Here is a 26,088-nt window from a genome sequence, read left to right on the forward strand (position 1 = left end):
ATTTGTACTACTTGTGTGAAAAAAAAAAATTTTTGCTTTTATGTAACATTTGCTGTTTTTATAATATCTGTCATAACTTCTATATTAACTTTCTATTAACTTTGTATGATTTCTTGGAGCTTTTCTCCCCGGGACTCTACTGAAAATGGACATGTATCCAGCTAGACTAGCCCGGTCAACAAATGTAAAACAAATAAATAAATATGTTTATAGATGCCATTTTCTATAAAGTGGAGTTTGACTGTTTCCCCAGAAGCATAACTGGCTCAAGCAGCACCCTGTGCCAGTACTGTACACTAGTGTCCCACCCCCTCAGCTCTTCAAGTGAAGAGCAAAAACAAAAAAAAAAAAGCACTTTACTGTATTAAGCCATTCACCGTATGACTGGCTTATTACAGATCCATGCATCCCCCTAGCTCTTCCATTGAAGACCAAAAAAAAAAAGACATTCTTTCTAGCCAGGTGTTCAGATGCAGAACACTCCCCTCCCTTCTGTCTAGCCATTCAGGTCCCATTTCTGTGCCATGTCACTGACCTTCCTCTGATGCATTCAAACCTAAGTGCTGTAGTTTTACCCTGCCTGTATGGAACACTATGGTGCTCAAGTTTTAGTTAAAGAAAAATTCCTTCTTATAAACTGTAGCAAACTGCTGGTACAGTTTATAACGTGTGCATGGAGTGCTACAGCGCTCAGACGTTAGGTTAAAAAAGAAAGATTTTTTTTGAACTGTAGCAAACTACTTGCTACAATGTACAATACAATTGCTACAATTTAGAACACATACAGAACACTACAGTACTCAAGTATTGCATTAAGGAAAGCTCAGGATCGGCTGATCATGCCTCCATTACTTTGTGCCTGGGCAATTGACCATCTCATCCACCACAGCCATGCTACTGTTTTTCCCTGTATCTCTGTGGGGTTTCTGTCAGAAAATGTTGTGTGTTTCCACCTAAAGCTCACCCAAGAATGTGCCTGTGGGTAGAAGCAGGACTGACTCCTGATGGTGCATCTCAGGGAAGAGTTGTATAAACCAACCACTTTGGGCATCATTTGTGAGGGTCAGTATCCGCTAGGTAAGAGAAGATAGATCATTGACTGTATGCAGTGTCTGGGCTAGCAACTCAGTGGTGTAAAAATCAGATCTAGATGATCTGTTTATGTTTGATAATGTTGCCAGAAATGAGCCTGGGTATTTGCTGGTGAAAAGTGGGTCGAGAACCTGGCCTACTCTGTCCTACTCCAGGAAAGCACTTTAGTTGTGTTTGTGTGTGTGTGGGGGGGGTCTGTGTGCCTCTATTGGCCAGTGTTTGCTCACCATAAAGCCCAGCAACTCTGGGTCAATCAGCTACTAGCCAGAGAGTGTTCAGTTGTTCACTTTGGGTTACCTGGGATAGCTCTGTTGAGTGAAAAGCTGGATGTAAAAATCAGTCAACTTGTCAAACATGAGCTAAAGATTCCTACACTGAGTACAGGTTCATTGACAGGATGCAGTTTAGAAGTAGATGACATGATGGTAAGGAGGACGCTAGACACCCTCTATATCAAAAAGACAAAATGGAAGGGCAGTGCAGCAAAGCTGCTTGACTTGGCATTTAGAGTCTACTACTTTAGGGAAGACAGACCAGAAATGGTGTGGGACAGGCTTCTGAAGACAGTTTGGGATGTCAGAATTAGGGATAGATGCATGGCAGACAGACTCCAGTGTAAGAAGAGGGCAGCGTTCTTAATGCCAGCCAATGCCCGACAGCATGACTGTAATAGCAAGGAAAATAGTGCATTAAACAGCAGCTGTGGGACCTATAATGAGACCTGAATGCACATACCTGGTCAGGCAGAACAGGATATGAAGACTGCTTGAACCCACATGGGTGGGGCAATAGGAGTAAAGAAGGAGATTCCATTCTAGACTCTGTCTGGCAAATGGCTTGACTGTGGCTAGCACATGATTCAGCAAGAGTGACAGTCACAAGATCACATATAAGAGTGGCCATTATGCAACTCAAGTAGACTTGCTCCTAGTAAGGAAATGGCACTGGGGTAGAAACCGTGATTTCAAAGTCAGCCTTAGTTAAATAGTTGACCCACAACATAAACCACTGTGTACCACATTGAACTGCAAGCAGTGGTCATGGAAGGCATAAGGTCAGCAGAGACTAGGCTGAAGACCTTGAAGTAGACTGGAGAGAGAGAGAGAGAGAGAGAGCGAGAGAGCAAATGTTCAAGGAAATACTCAGAGCTCTTGCACTTCAGGAAAAAGAAAACAGGTTGAGTTGAAGAAGAATGGCAGCACATCAAACAGCAAGTGTGAGGAATATAGAAGAGATGTCCATCCCAAATGGGTATGGAAATAAGTCGCATAAGGAAAGTTGATGATGGAACGCAGAAATCCAGGAAGTCATCAAAAGAAAGGACAAGTGCAGAAAACGTATGAGGTAGTAAAAAGAAAGAACAAGTGCAGAAAAAAGTGTGAGATAGAAAAGACAGTAGTAAGAAGGAATACTGGTTAAATAGTAAAGATGCTAAGAGAGCAGTTGCAATATCAACGAACAAGGCAATGGAAGCACTGTACCCAGTTCCGGAAAGTGACTCAGCAGATAGCACAAACTCTATCAGGTTGCAAAGCAAAGACAAAAAGATAAAAATAAGCAGACACCTTTCATAAAGGATACTGGCAACATCCTGCTCGCCAGTCTGTAGGACATCCAAGGCAGATAAAAGGAGTACTTCCAGTAGCTTCTGAACAAAGAAAATGTCACAGAAGCTATACTACCCCAGACACAGCCAATGGTGAAAGAAGAGCCCACCCTAGATGAAGTAAGAACAGCAGTAATGAAAATTACGCCAGAGGAAAGCAGTAGGCTCAGATGAGATCATGGGTGGATTAGTGGGAGAAATGACTCCTGGGGACACACATAGCAGTATGGAGAAAACATTGTATCCCAAGTGACTGGAGAATATGCATACTAGTGCCAGTGGCAGTGTACAAGAAAAAGAGACATTCACAGCTGCAGGCAGACAATAGCAGACTTCTGTCACACTGCATGAAAGTGTCAGAAAGAGTGATTGATAAATAAATGCTAATAGTAGCAGAAAGTAAGATGGGAGATGAGCATTTCAAATTCAGTTCAGAGTGCAGCACAACTGACCCAGTGTTCACAGTGAGACAGATAGTTGAGAAGAAGCTAGAGATGAGGAAAGAGTCTAACTGGGCATTCCTAGACTTGGAAAAAGCAGATGACTAAATCCCAAGAAAGGTGGTTTGGAGAGTTCTACTATGGTTTGAAGTCCAAGAAACATTGTTAGAATTAGTGCAGCCTGTGCACAAGGACCCACTGACACAAGTATGAACAGTGTTCGGACTCACAGAGGTGCTGCCAGTGGAAGTGGGTACGCATCAGGGATCAGTTCTGATCCCACCACTGGTGATGGACTTAATTAGCAAACTGAGACAGATCAACAAAGCTGCTGTTTGCAGATGATGTAGCAGGCAGACTGAATAAGAATTTCAGTAAATGATAGAGGAATGGAATAGAAAACTGAAGGGACACTGGATGAAACTGAGTGCAACTAAGACAGATAGGGAAATTAGACGAAGATGGATGATTAGATACAAGGAAAAATAGTGGAACAGGTTAAGTTTCTGGGAGGTGTGACTAAGAAGAAGGAAAGTATGAATGAGGTTAAAGTTAGAATCAGGTGGCTACAGCCAACTGACACAGGGTATCAGGAGTAATGTGTGACAGAAGAATGCCAAAGAAGTTGAAAAGTTTGATGTATAAAACAGTGGTGTGGCCATGGTACAGAAACATGGGCATTGAAGGCAGAGTAGTTAAAGAAGTTAGAGGTGTTGGACATGAAGTAGGTGGGTGTGCACACGGGTCTATATTAGAACATTGAAGTCGAACCCTATTCAGTGAACACTGAAAATAGCGAAGTTGCAGAAAACTGAATTTTTTCCCAGGGAAAGAATTTGGTTGTCCGTTTCTGTTGCTTCGCTATTTTCAGCGCTGTGGTGGAACTTTACGGGTCGGGTTCAGGTAAGTGTGCGATTGTGTGGACGTGTGGGTTAGAGCGGAGTAGGAGAATTAGGGTTAGGGCGTGGGTGAGGTGAGTGTGCAATAGTGGCAAACCTTAGGGTTAGGGTTTGGGTTAAGGTAAGTGGATAGTAGTGGTGTATGTACAGTTTAGTGTAGGGTTAGATGTAAGATTTTAGGTGTATGTGTGTGGATTGCTGTTTGTTTGGTGTGTTTGTGTTGTGTGTATGTGTTTCGGAACAGCAAATTTTTTCCCTAGGAAAAAATTCGCTGTTCTGAATGTTCGATGTTGTCAGCATTCGATTAATTGGGTTTGATATTAGAACATTCTGAGTTCTGAGACTTCGATGTTCTAATATAGACCTATGCACACTGTTGGTCAAATGAAAAAATAAGAAGAGAGCAGAAGCCCAAGTAGTTACAATTGCAGATAAGATCAGAGAGACCAGATTATGGTGGTTTGGGTACATCTACAGAAAAACCGAAGACAATATGATGAAGAAGATTTTGGACAGACAGAAAAAGGCAAGAGAAAATGAGAGGATCGAGAAAAGAGCTGGATGGATTGTGTGAGAGAAGACCTGTGACAGTCATACTTGTCTGTTGAAGAAGGGAGTGACATTGAATTGAGAGAAATGTTGACAGCTGATGCAAAACCCCAACCACATGGAAATAATGGGAAAATGGGAGGTGGTTGATGATTCTCTGTAAATGGGATATTTCACTTTCTGTGGGAACAGTTCACCTATATTCTCTTTCACATCATAGGATGGTAAGAGACTGTTGAGTTCTAGGATGACACACCAGGGTCCTAAGTATTGGAAGTGGAATGGATAGATACCCCCCCACTCCACTCTTGGCATGTTGAAGCTGTTTCAAGAATAGAATTTTTTTTTTCTTCTGGATAATGGTGATTTGATATTTAAGTCACATTTTGCAAATGTGAGATAAACTTTGATAGGTTTATGGCTGTGCCTTTATCTAGGATTTATCAGCAGAATCTTATAAGGCTAGCTTCCGTCCAGCATCAGTGGTATAGAACCCCCCCACCCACACACACACACACACAAACACACCCACACACACACATCTTCAGGAACTGATGCAAATTTGAATTTCAAAGTTAAAAGTTTATTTCATAGTCGTGCCAATTTCAGGTGTTGCAATAAGAATGGACATTCGTAACTAAACTGCTGATACATTTAAGTTCCCATTAATATGCTTGTATCAAAATGCATTGTTTTAAAACAATATTAATTGGCTTTTCACTGTTGGTCTTTTAGAGTTTAACATTATTGTCATTTACCTCTCTATGCTCCAAGGAATCCAGTGCAGTTTGCACTTCCTGTAATCCATGCATCAGTTCTGTGCTCTACACACAGGCTGGTGCCAAGATACTTTCATCGCTGCTACTGCTACTGCCATACCTCACTTAATCCACATCACCGTGACTATTTGTGTGCCAAAATAATTATGTTTATTGTGGTATCTGTCCCAATAACATTGCAGCTCAAAGCAGAAGTGTATTCATAATTCAGAAAGAACTTCTGTAATCAACTGTTGTCTGCATGTGTTCCAGCACCCGTCACTTCCTGTTCACATTCACCACTAGTTTTTGTTTCCTTTAATAATACCCTCACAAATATGGAATGGTGTGTGGGTGGCTTTGTGACTACTCAGCCTGAACATTTGCATTGTTAACCTTGTATATAATCTCTGTGGCATTGTACAGCTTTTAGATGTCTGTTATTTCCCTATAGCAACAAGTTAATGTGACTACAACAAAGCAGGTAGCTCAGAATCATTGCTACAGGAATTCTGAGTCATCTGATTGTGAACCTTTAAATGTAATGAAAGAACGGTCAAGTGCTTGTTTTCAGTGACCAGGCTACACGTGGTCTTCTTTTCAGAATGCTGTAATGAACTGCTTTTGTAGGTTCTTAGGTGGTTACTAGGCTAACAACTACAAGGGGCTTTTTAAGCCTAGCCATGCATCCCTAATCTCTGACAATGTTTGGTACCCTTGATAAGTGTAAGCATGTGCCTGGGAGATGAACCTTTTACAAGTTGCCTGTGTCCATTAGAGACACAAGTGCCAAACCAGGGATGAATTTCTGATTCCCCATCCAATTGTCCAAGTTGCACTTAAATTGGGTTAGGGGCTAACTCTGCTTCACATGGATGGAGAGCCTGTTCCATAGATGGGATAGTCTCTGGGATACATACATGTCTCTCTAGAGGGTCCTATTTATATCACAGGCAAGGTTTAAGTTTTTAGAATGGATCATTCTGGTGCTGTTTGTTTTGTGGCAATGGAGGTCCATCAGAGTGGGGTCTGACAATGCTCTTTATGACAGGCATAGATTTCTCCTCAAAAGCCTGCAGGAGACAGAATATAGGATAGGGCATTGAGGTGGTCGGCACAGGACATTTTACTTACGCCCTGTATTCTTTTAATGAGGAACCTCTGTGGACATTCCAATTTTTGTATATGCCTGGTTAGATACATATCAAAGGGGGCATTGTACTCAATGATAGGTCTGATGAATGCCAAATACAGTAGAACAATGACTTTCTTGGACTTAGATGCCATACCTTTGAGGTTGTGCAACACAGAATGATTTCCTTACTACTATAGACATGTGATGGTCAAACACTAGATTACTATATATGTGTGTCCCTAGAGCCATGACTACTGGATCATCTCTAAGGGGTGTCTTGTCAATATGATAATTACCAGGGATGAATGGCTTCCCAAAGGATACTATTATGCATTTATTGGCATTTAGTTTTAGTCCATGGCTCTGACACTAGTAGTTTGTCTGTGTTAGCCCTTCCTGGAGAACAATTTTGTCAGTGTGGGATTCAGTGACAGCTCCTAATTTGCAATCATCTGCAAATTTAGTCAGCCAGAGACCACTGACATTGGCCTTGACGTCTGTGAAGTAAATGACAAAAAGGAGTGGTCCAAGGAGTGATCCCTGAGGGACTCCACTTGTGACTTGTCTCTTTGTAGAGGTGGACTCCCCAGTTGTAACTTCCTAGGTCCTGTCTGTGAGCCAGTTGGCTATCTATTGGGTGACATACAGGTTTGTACCTAACCTCTTGAGTTTGTCAACAATGCCTGAGTGAGGTGCTGTGTCAAATGCCTTGGCCAGGTCACGATAGGCAGCATGAACAATTTTTCCCGCATCCATTGCTTTGGTTACCTTCTCAAAGTAGTCCCCCAGGTTGAGAAGGCATGATCTGCCTTTGATGAAACCAAATTGGGCTGGGGTCCAGTGTCTGGTGGTTTACTGTATCATTATTTATCATCTCCATGATAATTCTTTCCGTGGCTTTACATATAAGACTAGTGAGACTTATGGGTCTGTAGATGGCCCACCTTTGTGCAGAGGGATGACTGTTACCATTCTCTATTCATGAGGCAGAAAGCCTGTTGGAGGCTACAGTTAAATAGTAATTCCAGAGGCCCTGATAGGTCATGTTTTGTGCTATTTAGAAGGCATCCTGGGGTATTGTCTGGGCCCAATGATGCAATGTTCTTGGTCTTAGAGAGAGCATTAAGGACCTGTTCCCTGGTGATAGTAGGGGGAGTTATATTTGATGATATTTCCTGAGGGGAAGGTTGAGGGGTAGACTGGGGTAAAGTTCAAACTTTACTATAATGATTATATACCCAAATCTTAAAACTGATGTTATTTAATCACTTTAAGACCACAAAAGTCAGCACTTGCACTGAATATAATTTTATAGTGTTGTTTGTATTACTGACTGTAAAGAGAAAGGGGACACATCCTTTTGATGGGCTGTTACTTATTCTTCTGCCTGACTGATTTGCATTTCAGTGCCACTTTACTGAGATATTTAAGGAATTGTTACGCTAACATACTGACAAGTTTCTTCTTAGTTTCCCTGGCAGATGGTAGACTGTAATGCCTGTGAAGTGACGGTATGAATTACAATATCATGCTGGCATTATTTTTACAGTTACCAATGTCCTGTATTCATTTTGCAAAACAGTCTTACTAGCACTATAGTGAAGCAATGATGTGCTATATAGATGGTTATATGGAATGTCCTTATAGAGAGATGTTCAAAAATGTTCAGTAGAAGGGTTCAGGAATAGAAAGTTTGTAGGGAATCCTGAGCACTGTAGAAGATACAAAGAGGCAGAGAGAGAACAAGCAAGCAAGATAAACAGAAATAACTAAATACCTAGCACATGACGGACAGGTAGGTGGTCTGCCTGGGTCTAAGAGTATGGTTTACTATAGAAATTTCGAATACACATTGGTTGAACATATATAACCTCAACCTGAAATGTCGGATTCGAAATTTCGCATAGTAAGCAAATGTGAAAATGAAAACATTGTTCGATGTTTTCGACATAGCAGAAGGTGACGTCACTCACCTTCTGCTATGCACATTAACGTACCGTTCAACTGAACAGTCAATGTTACATTAAATCCATTGTTTTGAAGAGGGGCTTCATCCCCTTGCACCCCCCACCTCCCACACCCCCTGCACATTTAATATACCAACTCCGAGATCGCACTACAGTGAGGAAATGGGCTAATTCCCTGTTCCTCACTGTAGTGCAACCTCAGGTCTCAGTGTCGGTACATTGATCCATATATGGTAGAGTGCACCATGCAACTCGACCATATAAGGATCAATGTTATGGGGTTCGATTACCTGACTTTAGCGAACCATGATTTCAAACACAGTGTGTTTGAACTAATACCATTTGCAATTGTCATAGTAAACTAAGAGTACTTATTTGCTGCAGTTGCCTGTGTTTCCAAGGAGAGCCTCTGCAAGACATTAGTAGTAAACCAATCAAAACTTCAGCAAATTCAGTAATTCCAAATTTCAGTTTCTGAAATCGATATACTGAACTTGCAAAAGTTCAAATTCAATATATGCTGCTGTAAAGAATATCAAAACAGAGTAAAACAAAAGCAAAATAAATCCAACAACACTTTGTGTGTGGCAAGCCGACCCACTACTCCCTGTATAGGAAGCTACAAACTTCAACAATTACATTCAGCTCTGAGGTCATTATAACTAATTCCAACCATCCAACTCCCTTTTTCCCCATTTTTACACATGGAGTCAGGGTGTCATGTCAACACTGGCAATCATCAAGGGCCAGCTTTCGTACCGCTGGGTGACTAGCCCTGCCACTGTTGTTACATATCATACACACATCCAGTGAGTCAAAATGAGTGCCATAGTAATACAAGGGCAAATGTCTGACTTTTACAATGCTGTGTAGCTGAACTTCAGAGCTCAACAAGCCAGGATTATGAAGGAGGTAGTTTGGGACATTATATACTTCCCTGTAAGACAGACACTTTGGGGATGTACAGCAACAACTATTTCAGTAGTTGCTCATTCCTGTTTTCATAGAGGATTCTTTGTGAGACTGAACGGGTTAAAGGATCTAAGTGAAGAAAATGCGATTTTGGTGGCTACGCATTCCATACTGTCTTGAAACAAGCAAAACCACGTGTACCACCCAAAGCTCACCATTCTGTAGTGGACTTCCCTCTCCCCCAAGAAATATAATTTACTCTGAGGTGGTGTAACAAATCTAAAATTCTTACATTCAGATGAGTGTGCCACTGCAACAAATACTAATGATTTTCTGTGTATGGATGAATGTTTTATGTTCTGTTTTATCTGTTTCCAGATGGCATGGCTAATATTATGTAAACATGGAAAGCTGTTTAGCAGTCAGATACAATCAGAATTCCTACTACAACATAAAACAATCTGCCTTTCTAATATCCCTTATTATATATAACACAGCAAAGCTAATACAGTCACTAATGCACCATCTCAAAACAGTAAAAAACACAATTTTGAAAAGTCCTTATTAGATGCCTGGAAAATTCTTAATGAATATTTGAGGTAAATCATGATCTGTGCTTAAATTAATACTTAGATCATTATTGCATGTCTGATGCTGCAAAGATTATTATTTTAAAAAATGTTATATGTGATCAATCCTTGTTAAATATAAGTAAGAAGATACAGTTGGAAGAAAATTCATGCCCCAGTTTGAGTATTGCACCTACCTCCTAGAGAAATGCCCCTTGCATACCCCTACCCCATCTTTTATGTGCTTTTCTCCATATTATTCTAGCCCTTTGCAATGACCTTTGCTATGTTACTGCCTTGGCAATATACTTCCAGGTTCAAATCTCCCTTGAAATGTTTACTACTGCCAGGCATCATCCCCCTTGCGCCCCTACCACAGCCATCCTTTTTTCTGCCTCCCCAGTTGTCTCCAGACACTCTGGCATGTCCATATTATACTCCTTTTTTATTTATGTTCTAATGCGCACTTGCTTAACTTTGTACATCTGTCCATGTATCCCATCTTTTCTGAATGCTTCACAGTTTTGGTTTCTCCACACTAAACATTTTGTACAAGCCCAGGTTCCCTTCATATTTTTGGCCTCCCAAGTTGCACACAGCATTCCAGAAACAGTCTTACCAGTAACCTGCATACCTAAATTTCCCTGGCTGGAACTCACTCCCTACGTTATACAGTCCATGACTATGCTAGCATTCATCACTGCCTTTTGATGTTGTTAAGATTCTGCTTAAAGATTATTATCTGCAAATTATTTTTACAGAATCACTGCTACTTGTAGGATTACATGATATATATTATTTGCATTGTTGCCAACATCAATCCATCTGTGCTACCATTTGTTAATGGTTGGTAGAAGGTTGCTTTTGAACCACAAGATGGCTGCTCAGATGGAAATCCACTGTATGCTGATTATGCTATCAAGATACACAAAGAATTGATAATGGCCAGAGGTTCTAGGTGTCTCAGTCACATATACAGCATACACAAAGAATTGATAATGGCCAGAGGTTCTAGGTGTCTCAGTCACATATACAGCATACACAAAGAATTGATAATGGCCAGAGGTTCTAGGTGTCTCAGTCACATATACAGCATACACAAAGAATTGATAATGGCCAGAGGTTCTAGGTGTCTCAGTCACATATACAGCATGCACAAAAAAACTGATAATGGCTAGAGGTTCTAGGTGTCCGAGTCACATATACAGCACCACACAAATTGCATTACCATTATACAGATCTCATCCCTGAATCTTGTATAATGCAGTTCATGATCCTTATGGTCTTCATGACAAACATATTTCAGTATGGCCTAGACCTTTCTAAATCCCACACCTAGTTTACATAAAATGAAGTATTAAGTATTACGTTGTATGTTTTACATTCAAATATTCCGTTACATAAAATCAGAGTAGAATTACCTAACTTGATGATTTGTTTATGTGAAAGAAGCAGCAGTTTTGATAATAACAGTTGTTGGAAGCAGGATTGGTGTTAAATAAGAAAGCAAATGAAGGTTATAGAGAATAAAAAAGAATAATAAATATAATAACATAGGTAACCCACATACACTGTACCTAAGCCAATTTGGATTTGTTAAGGGTGGATCCTGGCTACTTTACCTGGTTTACTTTTTTGAGAAGGTTACTGAAGTAACAGATGAAGACATATCACTATACACTGCATAGGCATTTGACACCATCCAACATTCAGGTATCATAGATAAATTTTCCCAGCTAAATATTAATTCCTGTATAACTCATTGGATAGCAAATTGGCTCAAAAACAGAACCCAGGAAATTAGGGTTGGCTGCTGTGATGTAAGTGATGTGCCACTAGTGATGTGCCCTAGGGGTCAGTCCTTTGACCACTCCTCTTTGGCATTACTTCTCAGAAGTCAAATCAAATGTTAAGGATTTATGACCAACCAAGTTTGCACATTACTGTAAACTTGGAGCAATTATAAACTTCCTAGAGGACACCAAGATCATGCAAGAGGGCCGTTCTCAAACCAGTAGCTCATTTCAAAACCATGGGCTAAACCTAAATGCCAGGAAATGAATACTAGTATCCTTTCACAAGCAAGACGTCCCTTTTAAATATTGCATTGAAACATACCACTGAAAATTGTTCCAGTAGTTAGGGACCTGACAACCTCTGTAGACAAAGAGCTATCCTGTGACCACCACAGATCCACTATTGTAAGAAAGTGCTTTTTCATTGCACAGCTTTTTAGTAAGAGTATAGTGTCCATGTTGAGGGATGTGATCATTCCACTGTATTCTGCATTCATCAGGCCAGTCATAATACCTGTCCAAACATTTGATTTTTGCCAACATCAGTTTAGTTGACACAATTTTGTCAACTAAACAGATAGTCAACATCTGTTGATAAAAGTAGCAGATCGGACAATTATTCATGTTGGGGAATTTGCCTCTTCCCAGAGAAGCAGACATCCTTATTTTGCTCTTCAGTTGAGGAGTTGGGGGGATCTGACTGTAGGAAACTGATTGCTACAAATGTAGCAAATGGCTTGCTACAATAAAAGAGGAAGTCTTTTTTATTTGGCTCTTCACTTGAAGAGCAGAGGAGGTGGTGTGATAAATCAAGGACTGAGCAATAGATGAGCCAGCTATTGCGCTGATGTATACCCCGGAGAGAAATGGAAGAGGCAACTTAGGTGGTGTTTAAGGAAAGGCAGAAAACTTTTGAGCAAGTGGGAGAGCAGGTAGAATTTTTGAGGAGATTGTCAGTGGATAAGATTCCACTGATGGCAACTATGAAGTTCAGTAGGAAACATTAGGCAATATTTGTGGAGAGAAAGAAACTAAGGAACAATTTTTGAGATGTACAATTAAGGAGTTTTTGGAACCGATCAGACAATATTGTACAGAAAATATGTTTGAGAAAGTGAGTATGAATAAAATAATATATGGACTTTTTAGAAAAGAAAAGAAGGGTAGTACAGAAAATGGGATATAATTTTGTCATTTACAATATGGGGGATTTAGATGATGAGATGTGAAGTTGTTATGCATAATAAAAATGGGGATAGATTAAATTGGTTAAATGCTTATGGAATAAGGGAATACGAAGAGAAGAAATGTATAAAATTGTGAAATGTGTTCTTTTTCATTCACCTGGCCTATCACAGACTCAGGAGGATAGGACCTCCATCATCATCATCAGCCCCCTTTTTCCCATTTTATTTCTACATGGGGTCGGGGTATCCTGTTAACTGTTGCCAACTCTTTCAATTCAGTGCCACACTCCTGCCTTCATCAATACTCATGCCTGACTGTCACAGATCTTCTTTCACACAATCCATCCACCTGTTTGCTGGATGTCCTCGCTTCCTCTTAGTTTCTTCCTGTCTGTCCCAAATCTTCCTCACCAGATTGTTTTCTGCTTTGCTGCACATGTCCAAACTACCTTAATCTGTTCTCTTTGGTCTTTTCTGCAATTGGAGCTACTTTGGCTTCTGCTCTTATATTCCTCATTTCTTTGTCTGTCCCACAGTGTGCATCCTACGACCTTCCTCAGGCACTTCATTTCCATCACCTCTAGCTTCCTCATTTGCCCTGCTGTTACTGTCCAGGTTTCTGTACCATGTAGTAGTACTGGTCACACCACTGTCTTGTACATCTTACTTTTCAGCTTCTTTGGCATTCTTCTGTCATAGACTACACCTGACAATCTATACAACGTGGTTGCAGCCCCTCTGATTCTAGCTTTGACCTCTTCCTGACCTCACTTTCTCAGGAAGGACAGCACCCCCAATGAGTAGTGTCAGTAATGGAAATTAATCCATTTGTCAGTTGTGGGACTAGAACCCATAGTTTTCTAGTCTTCCAGGACTACAGGTGAGTGTGCTACCTTGTTGACTCAGTAATACAGTTTGTCATTGGACTACTCCCTCCCACCTATGGACACCTTTTGACTCATAGAAAATGTACTAAAAACCCTTTACCCCTCTAAATCCCTGTAGTTCTAAACAGACTGAAATGTACTAGCATAAGTATATAAGTATGGAGAAATGTCTGTACTTGCATTGTTGCACAATCCTGCTCTATAGCATGCACGTGTGTGCAAACACATGCATGCACACACACACACACACACACACACACACACACACACACACACACACACATCATTCAAAAAGGATCATAAAGCAGATCTAAAAAATTTTAAATCAAATAAGATTAACCATGATAAATCCATGTGTGTGTGTGTGTGTGTGTGTGTGCGTGTGTGTGCGTGTGTGTGTGTGTGTGTGTGTGTGTGTGTGTGTGCATATCTGTCATACAGATCTATAGATATCTATATCTGTATATATCTATCTATACATCTATATATATTTATCTATATCTATATATATATATATATATATATATATATATATATATATATATATATACATATATATGTGTGTGTGTGTTTGTATATGTGTATGGGTCTACTTCAGTGGACTGACTTACCATAACACCATTCCACGTATAATCGAGAAGACAAACCTGAATGTTCACTTTAATGAACGGTCAGAACATCATAATTTTAACATGGGAAAAGAGACAGTTGGCCAAAATGCTGAACTTTGAACATTTCCACACTGTAGTACAATCTCGGAGTTGGTATATTCCCCCACTTGGGTGGGTTTAATTTGCTGTGGTTTGTTTTAGTTGTAGTGGTGGCCAACTTGACTGTTTTCCTGGTTTAAAATTATGATGTTCTGAACACTCATTAAAATAAACTTTCAATGTTGTCTTCTCAATTATATGTGGTTCTGTGTTATGGTAAGTCAGTCTACTGAAGTAGATCCATATATATATATATATATATATATATATATATATATATATATATATATATATATATAGGATCACTATGGAATACTGAAATTCCATAATCCTGAGACTCTAAATCCTGAGGACCAGAATCTCGAGATTGCTGAATCCCATTCACTACTTTCTCGAGATTCTCAGTCCTGATTCTGGTCCTCGGGATTTAGAATCTTGGGATTGTGGAATTTCAGTATTTTCTGTAGTGGACCCATATATAGATATATATATATATATATATATATATATATATATATATATATATATATATATATATATATACACATAGATGGATAAATATGTATTACTGACAATCGGTTGAATGTTACAATTGATGATCAGAAAAAAGCTTGTTCAGTAGATCGAAAATCCGCTGATCAAATGTACCAGCTTTTTTCTGTGTGAGGTCATGATTAAGTGAGGATTAGGGAATTTGCCCTTTCCCTACTGTACTATGATCTTGCAGTTGGCATTTGTAATTAGCAAGTTGCGTGGAGGTGCAAGGGCGCTTGCCCCCACAAAAAACAAAGGGTTTTCTTTTTTTTTTTGCTTTATTTTTGATATACTGCTGATTGAGAAGTTCTCTTTGATCTGTTGCCTTTCATTATAGGGAATTTTCAGTATATGGTTATGTGTGTGTGTGTGTGTGTGTATGTATTTACATATACATATATATATATATATATATATATATATATATATATATATATATAAACACATGTATACACACACACACACACACACACGTACATATGCACAGACTTACGATTGTATGGCACTTGGTTCATAGGTTCATATGTATCTACTAGGTTAATGAACACCAGGGCCATTATAAGCCAAGCCGTGCAATCCATCCCAATTGTGTCCTTATGAATCATGGGCATTTATTAAGTGGGAGTATGTTAAGAAGTTTTTGGAGGTTATGTAGGGAGAATATGTTAGTTTGGGCTTTGCTATTTGCCTCTGTCAGAGACATGATTTTCAGTCCAGAGGTGAAATTTTGATTTCCCACCCACTGTTCAAGATTATTTAGGGTTAGTGAAGGACTCTGCTTCACATGGGATGGAGAGCCTGTGTCAGAGCATTAGGATCATTTCAAAGACATATTTGTCTTACCAACATGTCTTATTTATGTCATAAGCAACATTTAAATCCTTGGATATAGTGATTCTGATGATGTTTATTTTGCAGATGAGCAAAAAGTCCATCAGGGCTGGATCCAAGTATGTCTTCTATGCAGTTGTAGATCACCTCTCAATAACCTGTAGGAGACCAAGTATAGACACAGGGCTTTAAGGCAACATGCACAGGACAATGTATTTGTACCATAGATTCTTCTGATATGGAACCTTTGTGGGTGCTCCAACTGTTGCAGGTACATGCCGAATGGGGATTATACTCAATGATTTGTCTTATAATGACCAAATACAGTGGTAATATGACTTCCTTCAGCCTTGATACCATGCCCTTACTTATAATTTGGGTGACATAGAATGATTTTCTTACTACCATGGTCATGTATTGTTCAAAGATCAGATTACTGTCTATATATCTGGTTGGCAGTTTTCCCAAAGGGCACTGTAATGCATTTACTGGCATTGAATTTTAATCTGTGAGCAGTCATTTGTCTGTGTTAGACCCTGTTGAAAGATGTTTGTGTCATGCGGGATCTATAAGAGCTCCCAATTTGCAGTCATCTGTGAACATGGTCAGTCAAAGGTCCTTGACATTAGCCTTTACCTCCAAGAACGAGAGTCAAATAGGAGCAGCCCCAGCACAGAACCCTGAGGTACCCTGCTGGTGACCAGTCTCTTAGTGGTCTCACCAGTCCTGACTTCCTGGGTCCTGTCTGTGAGCCAGCTGGCAATCCAGCAAGTTATGTAGGGGTTTGTGCCCAATTAATTGCATTTGCCAAATATGCCTGAGTGGAGTATTGTATTGAATGTCTTCGCCAGGTCCAGGTAGGTGGTATGCATTGTTTTCCTGTCATCCATTGTGTTGGTGACCTTCTCAAAGAAGCCCACAAGATTTTGTAGTAATGACCTTCCCTTGACAAAGCCAAAATGGGGATGGGTTCACTGTCAGAAGGCTGTCTATGTCTTTCCTGGATCATTTGCATGGTAATTTATTCCATGACTTTGCAGATTAGAAAAGTCAGGTTAATAGGTTTGTAGTTTCTTGGGTCGATTGATGTCCACCATTGTAAAGTAGAATAATATTTCAGTCTTCCATTCTAATGTTACAAACCCTGTTTTGAGGCTGTAGTTGAAAAGTGACTCAAGTGGTCTGGATAGGTCATGTTTCAAGCTATTTAGGAGGCATTCTGGGTTATTGTCAAGGTCCATTAAGGTTGTACTTTTGGCCTTAGCGAGCACTGCCAGGACCTGCTCTTTGTTAATAGTTGGGGGGGCTTATAGGTATTTCAAGGGGAGAAGGTCAGGAATGGAGTGGAGTTTAAGCTGAATTTTTCAGCCAGCAAATTCACTATCTCACTTTGCTCAGTGAAGGTGGCAGCACTGACCACTCGTTCAGCACACTGATGTGTGCCTGTGAGGTCTTGGACATAGCTGTAGAAAACCTTGTGGTTGTCTTAGCCTTTGAGGCTATCTTGACCTCATAACTGGCCTTGTTGGACTTAGTCCACTCAATTTCCTGTTTAGTTTAATTAGTGAGAGCTCCTAACGTTATGGGAGTTTCTCTTCCTGATTTTAGTCCTGACATTTTTCCTTTTGTTGTATACCCTGTTAAGGTTAGGATTCTACTGGTGTGGTTTGCTTTTAGAGTTTGGTTGGACTTGCTTTTACTAGGTACAGCAGCTGCTGTACAGCCATTTACATGGTTGTGCAGTGTCTAATTTCACATAGGTTGCTGTGAACTTTGGATTGGGAGGGGTATTGAATGTTGGCAAACTATCACTTAATATAATGTAGTTTGCTTTGGAATACTTCCAAACCATTACAGGCTTTTCTGCTGTTAATAAGTTGATTTTTATTTTGAAGGAGACAGCTTTGTAGTGTGACCTTAACAGTGAGGACATGATACTGGGGCTGGGGGGCAATGCTGTCCCATATTGGTGAGTACCAGGTCCAGTATGCTTGAACCTCTGTTGGCTGTGCACAGTATCTGGTCAAGGGCATTTGTGTTAATAAAGTCCAGAAATCATTGTGCCTGTGATTATGAGGCAGTGTATGTTTTCATCTTATAGAGGAGTAGTTAAAGTGAAGCTGCGGTGGTGCAGCGGTTAGCGTTGTCACCTCACAGCAAGAGGTTCTCCAATTCGATTCTCAGCTGGAGCCCCTTCTGTGTGAAGTCTGCATGTCCTCTCCATGGTCGAGTGAATTTAAATACATGCAGGTAGGTGCGTGTGTGTGTGGGTGTGCCTTCTTTGAAGGTTGTGTGCCGTCTGGAAACCCGACACTGTAAAAATTCACTGTCAGTCATTAGTGGACTGGAGTTCTGCTGTGGCGACCCCTAACCAGGAAAAGCCAAAAAAGAAGAAGAGGAGTAATTAAAGTCTCCGATGAGTAGGGTATTTGGTTGAATAGTGAGTGTCCCCAGTAGGTCTAGGTATAAGCTATGGGATTATAGCAGCATAGAGAGTGACCTATAGCATGCTAGAATAAAGTATGGAACTTTGTCAGCAGTGATTTGTACTTGATTAAATTCCAGGGCACTGTCCTGTCTGACCAATGTAGAGTTATGCTTGTTGCTAATACAGACTCTTGTTTGAAAACTAGTTTTGTTGAAAACCAAATGACTAAATTCAAATGGTTGAAAGACCATTTTACTGAAAGATCTAAAAATCTCAGACAGTCAAATCATAATCTTCAGCATCAACCTCCTTTTTCTACATGGTTCAGAGTAAAATGTGGCCATATTTCTCAACTCAGTGTCACTGTCTTACATTTTTTATGGTTATGCTTGACTGTTGCCTGTTGCAGGTATTCACTCACCAGTCTAGCCATATCTTTGCTGGAGTCCTTTGTTTCCTCTTACCTTCTTCCTGTCTGTCCCAAATCTTCAGATTGTTTTCTGCTTTCCTGCACATAGTCCCAAACCACTGTAATCTGTTCTCTACCCAACCAAAAATACTTCAAAACAATTAATCATTTTGCAGGGGGGTAGACCCCCTTCACCCTTACACCCCCTAACTTAAATATTGTAATTAATAGTTGCACAAGTGTAGAGTGAGGGTTTAGTCACACATACACTTTGTATTCTACAGAGTACATTTTTCTTTGCATCCCTCAGAAACATTTTAACTTTTCTGGCTCTATTATGTCTACAGCTGTCTAAAGTGATGCCTCTAACAACAAGTACATAACTTGCTTACAGAGAGGATTGCTAATCTAAAAACAGTATATTTAATAGTTTAGAGGGGACCACTGAAAATGATGTTGACATTTATTAACTGCTTGGGAGACAATAATTTGAAAGATGTGTCCATCGTTTTAAATGCCAGATGGGGTGAGAGGCAGTAAAATCAGTTTGAAAGTACAAAATGGAATTTTCTGGTTACACCTGCACTGGAAAGAAAAGCGATAATACCATACATCAGCAACAGCTATGTACAGGTAACACCAGTCACCAAATGAAGCTTCTTTATACATTTCTACATATTCTACTTCTGATTTAGATAACTGGGTCTAGTTATGCCACATTCAGTGATTAAGCTAAATGGGCCTTCAATGATTTTATTACACTGAGGTACCATTTAACAAAACTGTCATTCAGCCAAATGAGAGGCACCCATATCTGCCTGTGTGTCTATATATGTGACACATGGGGTGTCTAATTTAAATGCTAATAAGTTAGCTACAGGAAGCTGCATGTCATGTGACATGTTTCTAGAGGGTTTAGTGTGATGAAAGACCTCATGGTGGTTAGTCATATCCAATGCGTCTGCGTTTACCTTTCTTCCAGATGTTACAACAAAAACTTTGCTTAAACAGCAGTGCAAGGAGCTAGATATAAAAATACAGCACTTTATATCAAAAAGCTTAATAAACACATTAATCATATGTTGATCATATTATTATGGATTTTCATTAAAACTAAAGGTTTTTACTTTTTTGGCTATGCTACTAATGGAGGCATTGTATGTTGGAGAAACTAAGTGAAGCAAATTAAGGTGCAGAGACATATCCTTTGGGGAATAGCCAGCGTCTGATCTTAGAGTGTCAGGATTTGACATTACCCAAGACAGAAAACATATTTAACCCACACATCCTTATGTCTAATCAATATATTGTTATGCCACTCAAGAAGAAAAAGAAGTATTACCACAGGCTGCAAAAATCGCTGTTCTCCCTTATTCTTTTGGTGCATGAACAAGTGACCCAGACATGACATGCAGCTAATGAGTCCTTGCTAGTCTGACTATGCTAGACTTCACTATAAAATTGGAGAGCTCCTAAAGCCATAGATGAGGGTAAAATGGTTCACACAGCTTATCTAGATCTCGCCAAGGCTTTCGACACCATCCCCCACTCTGGAATTATAGATAAGCTCACTAAACTAGGTATAAATCCTTATGTCACAAGATGGGTTGCCAACTGGCTCACGGACAGAACCCACACTGTGAAAGTAGCAGATTCCAAATCCAACATCAGACCAGTGACAAGTGGAGTGCCACAGGGTTCAGTCCTGGGTCCTTTCCTGTTTGGTATCTACTTCTCTGAAGTGCAGGCCAACACAGAAGGTCTTTGGCTAACAAAGTTTGCAGATAACTGCAAAGTGGGAGCCATAATCAAAACTCCTAACGATGTGGACAAACTACAAAAGGGCCTCACTGAGACAGATACCTGGTGTCAAAGCCATGGCCTGAAGCTCAATGCCAAAAAGTGTATTGTCATCCCCTTTGGTAAAAACTCTGTACCCATGAACTACCACATAGCTGGTAGTCTACTTAATGCTGAAAATGTGATGAGACCTTGGGACACAGGTGGACAGTAGTCTCTCCTTTGATAATCACATCGCCACAGTGGTTAGGAAATCCTTCTATGTGGCTCATCTCATCACAAAAGGATTCTCATCCAGAAAAAAAGAGGTCATTGTTTCCCTCTACTCATCACTCATTAGACCCATTATAGAGTACAACGCCCCTTTTGGTGTGTACCTCACAAGACATCTACAACAACTGGAAAGACCACAGAAATACCTCACAAAGAGGATTACTGGCCTCAAACAGATGCCCTATGCAGACCGTCTCAAAAAACTACAGCTTTACTCCATCGCATATCAACTACTCAGGGGCGATCTCTGCCTAACATACAAACCTATGTCAAATCCAGAGCTGTTGGACATGCTCCACTTAAAGAAATCCCAATCCCTCCGAGCTACATGCTCTAGGGACCTAAACCTTGTCACCACAATAAACAGAACATGCTGGAGGGATAGATTCCTGTCCCAGAGACTTCCCATACTCTGGAATAGACTACCTATCTATGTCAAACATAGCTCCTCATTAGCACTCTTCAAGAAAAATCTTGATGATTGGATGGGAAATGGGAAATTCACCCTTGCGATCACTTCTGTGGCTCTGCTCGACAGAGGCACAGGAAAATAATTTTCTTGGGTGGCAAAAGCCAGGGTACATTTTTTGGCTAGGCTTGTATGGGCCCTAGGGCCGATAGCCTAGTACCTACCTATGAACCTGTGAACCTTGCCAAGACAAATAAGTAGATGCAGAGTGTAAAGGCACAGTACCATATGGACCCCATCATGCTGAGTGCAAGGTCACAGTGACCTAGGGACCCCATCAAGCAGAGTGGAATGGCACAGTGTCCTACAGACCCCATCATGCAGAGTGTAAGAGCACAGTAGCCTACAGACCCCATCATGCAGACTGTAAGGGTACAGTGCCCTACAGACCCCATCATGCAGACTGTAAGGGTACAGTGCCCTACAGACCCCATCATGCAGAGTGTAAGAGCACAGCAACCTACAGACCCCATCATGCAGACTGTAAGAGTACAGTGCCCTACAGACCCCGTCATGCAGAGTGTAAGAGCACAGTGGCCTACAGACCCCATCATGCAGACTGTAAGGGTACAGTGCCCTACAGACCCCGTCATGCAGAGTGTAAGAGCACAGTGGCCTACAGACCCCATCATGCAGACTGTAAGGGTACAGTGACCTACAGACCCCATTATGCAGAGTGTAAGGGCACAGTGCCCCTATCATGCAGCATTCTGGCCCACATTTGTTCCTAACCCCTGTGACCTTTCTTGTTGGCAACACACTGAAGGGTGCTTATTGCAGTGCTTCCATATCAAAATTGTGTGTGTGTGTGTGTGTGTGTGTGTGTGTGTGTGTGTGTGTGTGTGTGTGTGTGTGTGTGTGTGTGTGTGCGCGCGTGTGTGCCAGATAAGGGACAGTACAAACTCTTTTGCTGTACATGTGATCCTTGGCTCTAGATGATGGTCAGTGCTGAAGTGACACCATAGCCACACTTTTAAAATGGGAAAAAGAGGTTGTGGAAGGATGGATTAGGTTTATTATAGTTTCAATGCAGAGTTGCACAACTAGCTCATTTTTTCCTGTAAGTATGACATGGGGATATGGTGGTTTGTGATGCTATCTGCCAGCTCCAGCTTCATTATTTATTCTTTTATGTGCATTTGCATGTCCATGTTGTTTGCATCCTGCCTTACATGCAGTGTTTGCAAAGTACTCTGTTGCTCACAATAACCCTGTTATGCATATAATTTATAACTGGATATCCATTGAAGGGGTTTGTTTAGTTCCATGATTGGTTATACATCTTTATAGAAAGTAAAAATAAATTAAGAAACACGTGAGCTTTAATGTAAGTTTTAAGTGCACATTTAATAAGGTAAATCCACCTCATTTTATGAACAAACCATCCTATAACTTTATATTTAGTGATGTACTGTATTTTTAATGAAAATAAAATGTTATTGTAGACATCTCCATAGCACAAAGACAGTAGTAGTCACCTGAAGTTTCAAAATTGTTTCTGCTATCATAGCTTTGGACTTTTTTATCATTTTAGTATACTAGTAAAATATGTCAGAGAGTAAGTATACAATGTCCATTGTTATGAATATCTTTGTTACAGGTTTATGTTGTAAAAAGGTTATTGTACGGATTCTAAAAACATTTTTTATGACTGAGATTTTTTTGTTATTTTTGTAGAGTTTGACAGAAGGAGCACAAGTTCACAGGAACTAGATGAACCCCATGACGTTCTTGCACATAAAGTGGAAAAGGATGTGGTATGTTATTCCACAGAAATCTAATACTGAAACTGTATCTATCATCACTATAACATGCAGAGCTCAGATGTATACCTCTGAACTGTACAGATTTTTGAAGAATTTCCACATTTGTGTCCATATTTTTTGGTCTGTTTTTTCATAATATTGTGTTTTTTCTCTCAAATCTTTGGCAAATCATTGAACAAAGAAGTCAGAAAATAATGACAGATGTTTGAGTTTCAGACTTCATATCCATCAAAAAATCATGCTAATGCAAAGCATGTTATTCTATCAACTTTCTAAGTTTGTAAGAACAATGTTTAAAAATTGCCCCTATTTTTGGCTCTTTGCCCCCTATTATTTATGGCTTTGTCCAGATTTTCTGCTCTGAGATGTTGATAGGTATGCTCAGATGTAACAGTCACTAATGTTGCTGCGCATGTGTCATTTTCATGGGTAGGAGTTCTCTACTCATATAAACATGCTGATTCTTTTCCCAATGATTATGCATAGCTTAGGATGGAACATGGTCTTTCATCCAAGGTCTTAATTTGTGCTGAGATATTAAAACAGCAAATGTGATCGGTAAGTATTCGTGGTCTCTTTTCACTCCCCCCCCCCCCTTCTCTCTCTCTCTCTCTCTATATATATATATATATATATATATATATATATATATATATATATACACACATATATATATATATATATATATATATACATATATATATATATATATATATATATATATATATACACACACACACACACACACACACACACACACACACACACACACAGTAGCATAGCTAGGATGGGGTGAGAGGGGCAACTGCCCTAGGCGCAAAGTGTTGGGAGGGTGCAATCGGCCAATCACAATCTGTAAAGCAGTATCAGCTTTTAAAAGCTGGTGTTGCACTTGCAATCAAACCTGAGCACTGTGTCGGTGTGTGTGTGCCATCTAAACAGTAGCAACTGCTAGCTATAATTTAAAAGTAATAATAAAAAAATCAATGTTTTTTAACTAAAATCTGAGCACTGTGTTACTCTGAGTGTGGTCTAAACTGTGGCAACTACTTACAACAGTTTAAAAGTAAAATAAAAATACTGTTTTTATAACTAAAACCTGAGTGCTGAAGCATTGTCTGCATTAGGGTGTCATGATTGCTATAACTTCCTTATGAAGTTGTCTTCAAGTGCCTTCACTGTAATGGTGGTCTTACTCTATAAGAATTCATATTTTTTAAGGGATTTTTGCATCATGTTCAGGTTTATTTCCTTCTTATAGTGTACTGTCTAAAACAGAGAACATAGTTTTCCTTTCTGAGTGGCATTTGATGGGATTTGATTTAATGGGATTACTTTCTTCTTATAAAATGTTCTGAAGTTTATTTATTTATTGATATTTGTTTACGGGGAAAGTCCAAGTAGGCACAGGTGCTCTTTTTAGTGGAGGCTTGGGGAAAAAAATCTCCAGGTAACAAATTTAATGAAGCCAGTATTTACAATAACAATGCATAGCATAGTAGTCAGTATAATAATATTTTTATTGATTTTTACAAACAGTAATATACAGCATTGTATTGAGAATTTATAGATATCTATAAGAGTAATTTAAGAAATGCATTAGAATGAGGTATTAGAGAGGATAAACAAGTTTGATTGTTATAAGCAGGTTAAGTTATTTAGTGCTTTAATGGGAGGTATAAAAAGTTGATGAAGGATGTTAGGAGAAGCTTTGTCCCAGATAAGGAGCAGGTACAAAACCAAGACTCAAAGAGGAAATTTTTTAGTTTGTTTCTGTAGTAGAGAATTTAAGAACATCTGTTTTCTTTTAGGTAGTTCAACCACATATTGTGGTATGGTAGTATCTCCCAATTTCCCTGATATGGGGACAGCACCATAGTATCTTAGTGTTATGGTAGGATAATAACCTAATGACTCATGGAGCCAATTTAAACCCAGCCAAGCTTCTCAAAATGAAACATACCAGGCAGCCCTAATTTTGTTAAACTGGTTAGCAATGTTCTGTGCACAATCTACTCAAATGATGAACTGAAGTCACTATACAATACCTGTATCTGCAGGCAATCCTGTATACCATTTAAAACACCTATATTAAGAAGGGTTTGTAGGTGATATATGTTTGTTGGTGGATATTATTCTGATTTCAGAAAATTCTTCTAACAGTACTTTTAATAACAGCTTTTCTATAATGTTGCCAGTATTAGAGTACAAATGGGAAAGATGCTCACTTTGTACAAGAAGACAATGAGTTTCTATATTTTTATGACTTTTTTTACAGTGTAGTCCACACTAGTGCTATTTTTTTCTTAGAAAGTCTTAAAACCTTTGCTGGAAATACCACACACTCAAAATGTACATTTGTAAACCACAGGTTCCTAACAAGTCAATAATATGAATATGAACCTATAGAGGGGTTCAGGAAAGTAAATATTGTGGGAAGAAATATCCAGGGAATTGTTATGGCAAGGCTTGTATAGGCCATAGGGCCGATAGCCTAGTACCAACCTATGAACCTATGTACTCCCTGAGACTGAATGACCTGGTTTACTCATATCACTTCTGCAGACATTAGCAAAATGGATGGTAGATGTGTAATTTTACTTTTTTTTTTTTTTTGCTTAAATGTTTTATTGATTTTACAAAATGAATGTAATTTCGTAACTTTGCAGTATAAAACATAATTTCTACAGGTTAACTATATAAACAACTATAAAATCTAAACAAACTATTTACAAATGTGTCTAAATTAAAAAGATATTACACATTTTTACATTTAAAACTTCATGCCATTAGGTAGCACAGACATGTCTCTCCATTATTCCATTTGCTTTCTTCCATGAGTTGTAATAAGATGTGATTCTTTCTGTTCTCATTCTAATGGATGTCCTTCAAGGATGCATCTGCAGTCATCACATATGGGTTGTCCTGCCTCAGGCAGCCCTTGATCGGACAAAGTCTGGGTCTGGCCTCGGCTGATGTCGCACTTTCCCCGGCGTCAGGCGTCCTGGGGTATAAAAGCATCAGCCGACACTCAGTCTTTCTTGCCGCGTGGTGCGAAGCGAAGCAGTTGC

At 39.6% G+C, this 26,088-nt stretch overlaps 1 protein-coding gene across 1 annotated transcript in view; it reads left to right on the forward strand.

Moving 5' to 3' along the window:
- Positions 1-26,088, forward strand: part of EPS8L2 (EPS8 like 2) — a 1,747,011-nt gene that overhangs the window by 1,272,637 nt on the left and 448,286 nt on the right. Inside the window, exon 9 of the mRNA XM_044059131.1 lies at positions 22,929-23,008. Coding sequence (XP_043915066.1) covers positions 22,929-23,008 — 80 coding nt within the window. The remainder of the gene's footprint in view (positions 1-22,928; positions 23,009-26,088) is intronic.

Source organism: Protopterus annectens, chromosome 17.part0 (assembly GCF_019279795.1).
Source record: "Protopterus annectens isolate FY-2018-M chromosome 17.part0, PAN1.0, whole genome shotgun sequence".
NCBI classification, from domain to species: Eukaryota; Metazoa; Chordata; order Ceratodontiformes; family Protopteridae; genus Protopterus; species Protopterus annectens.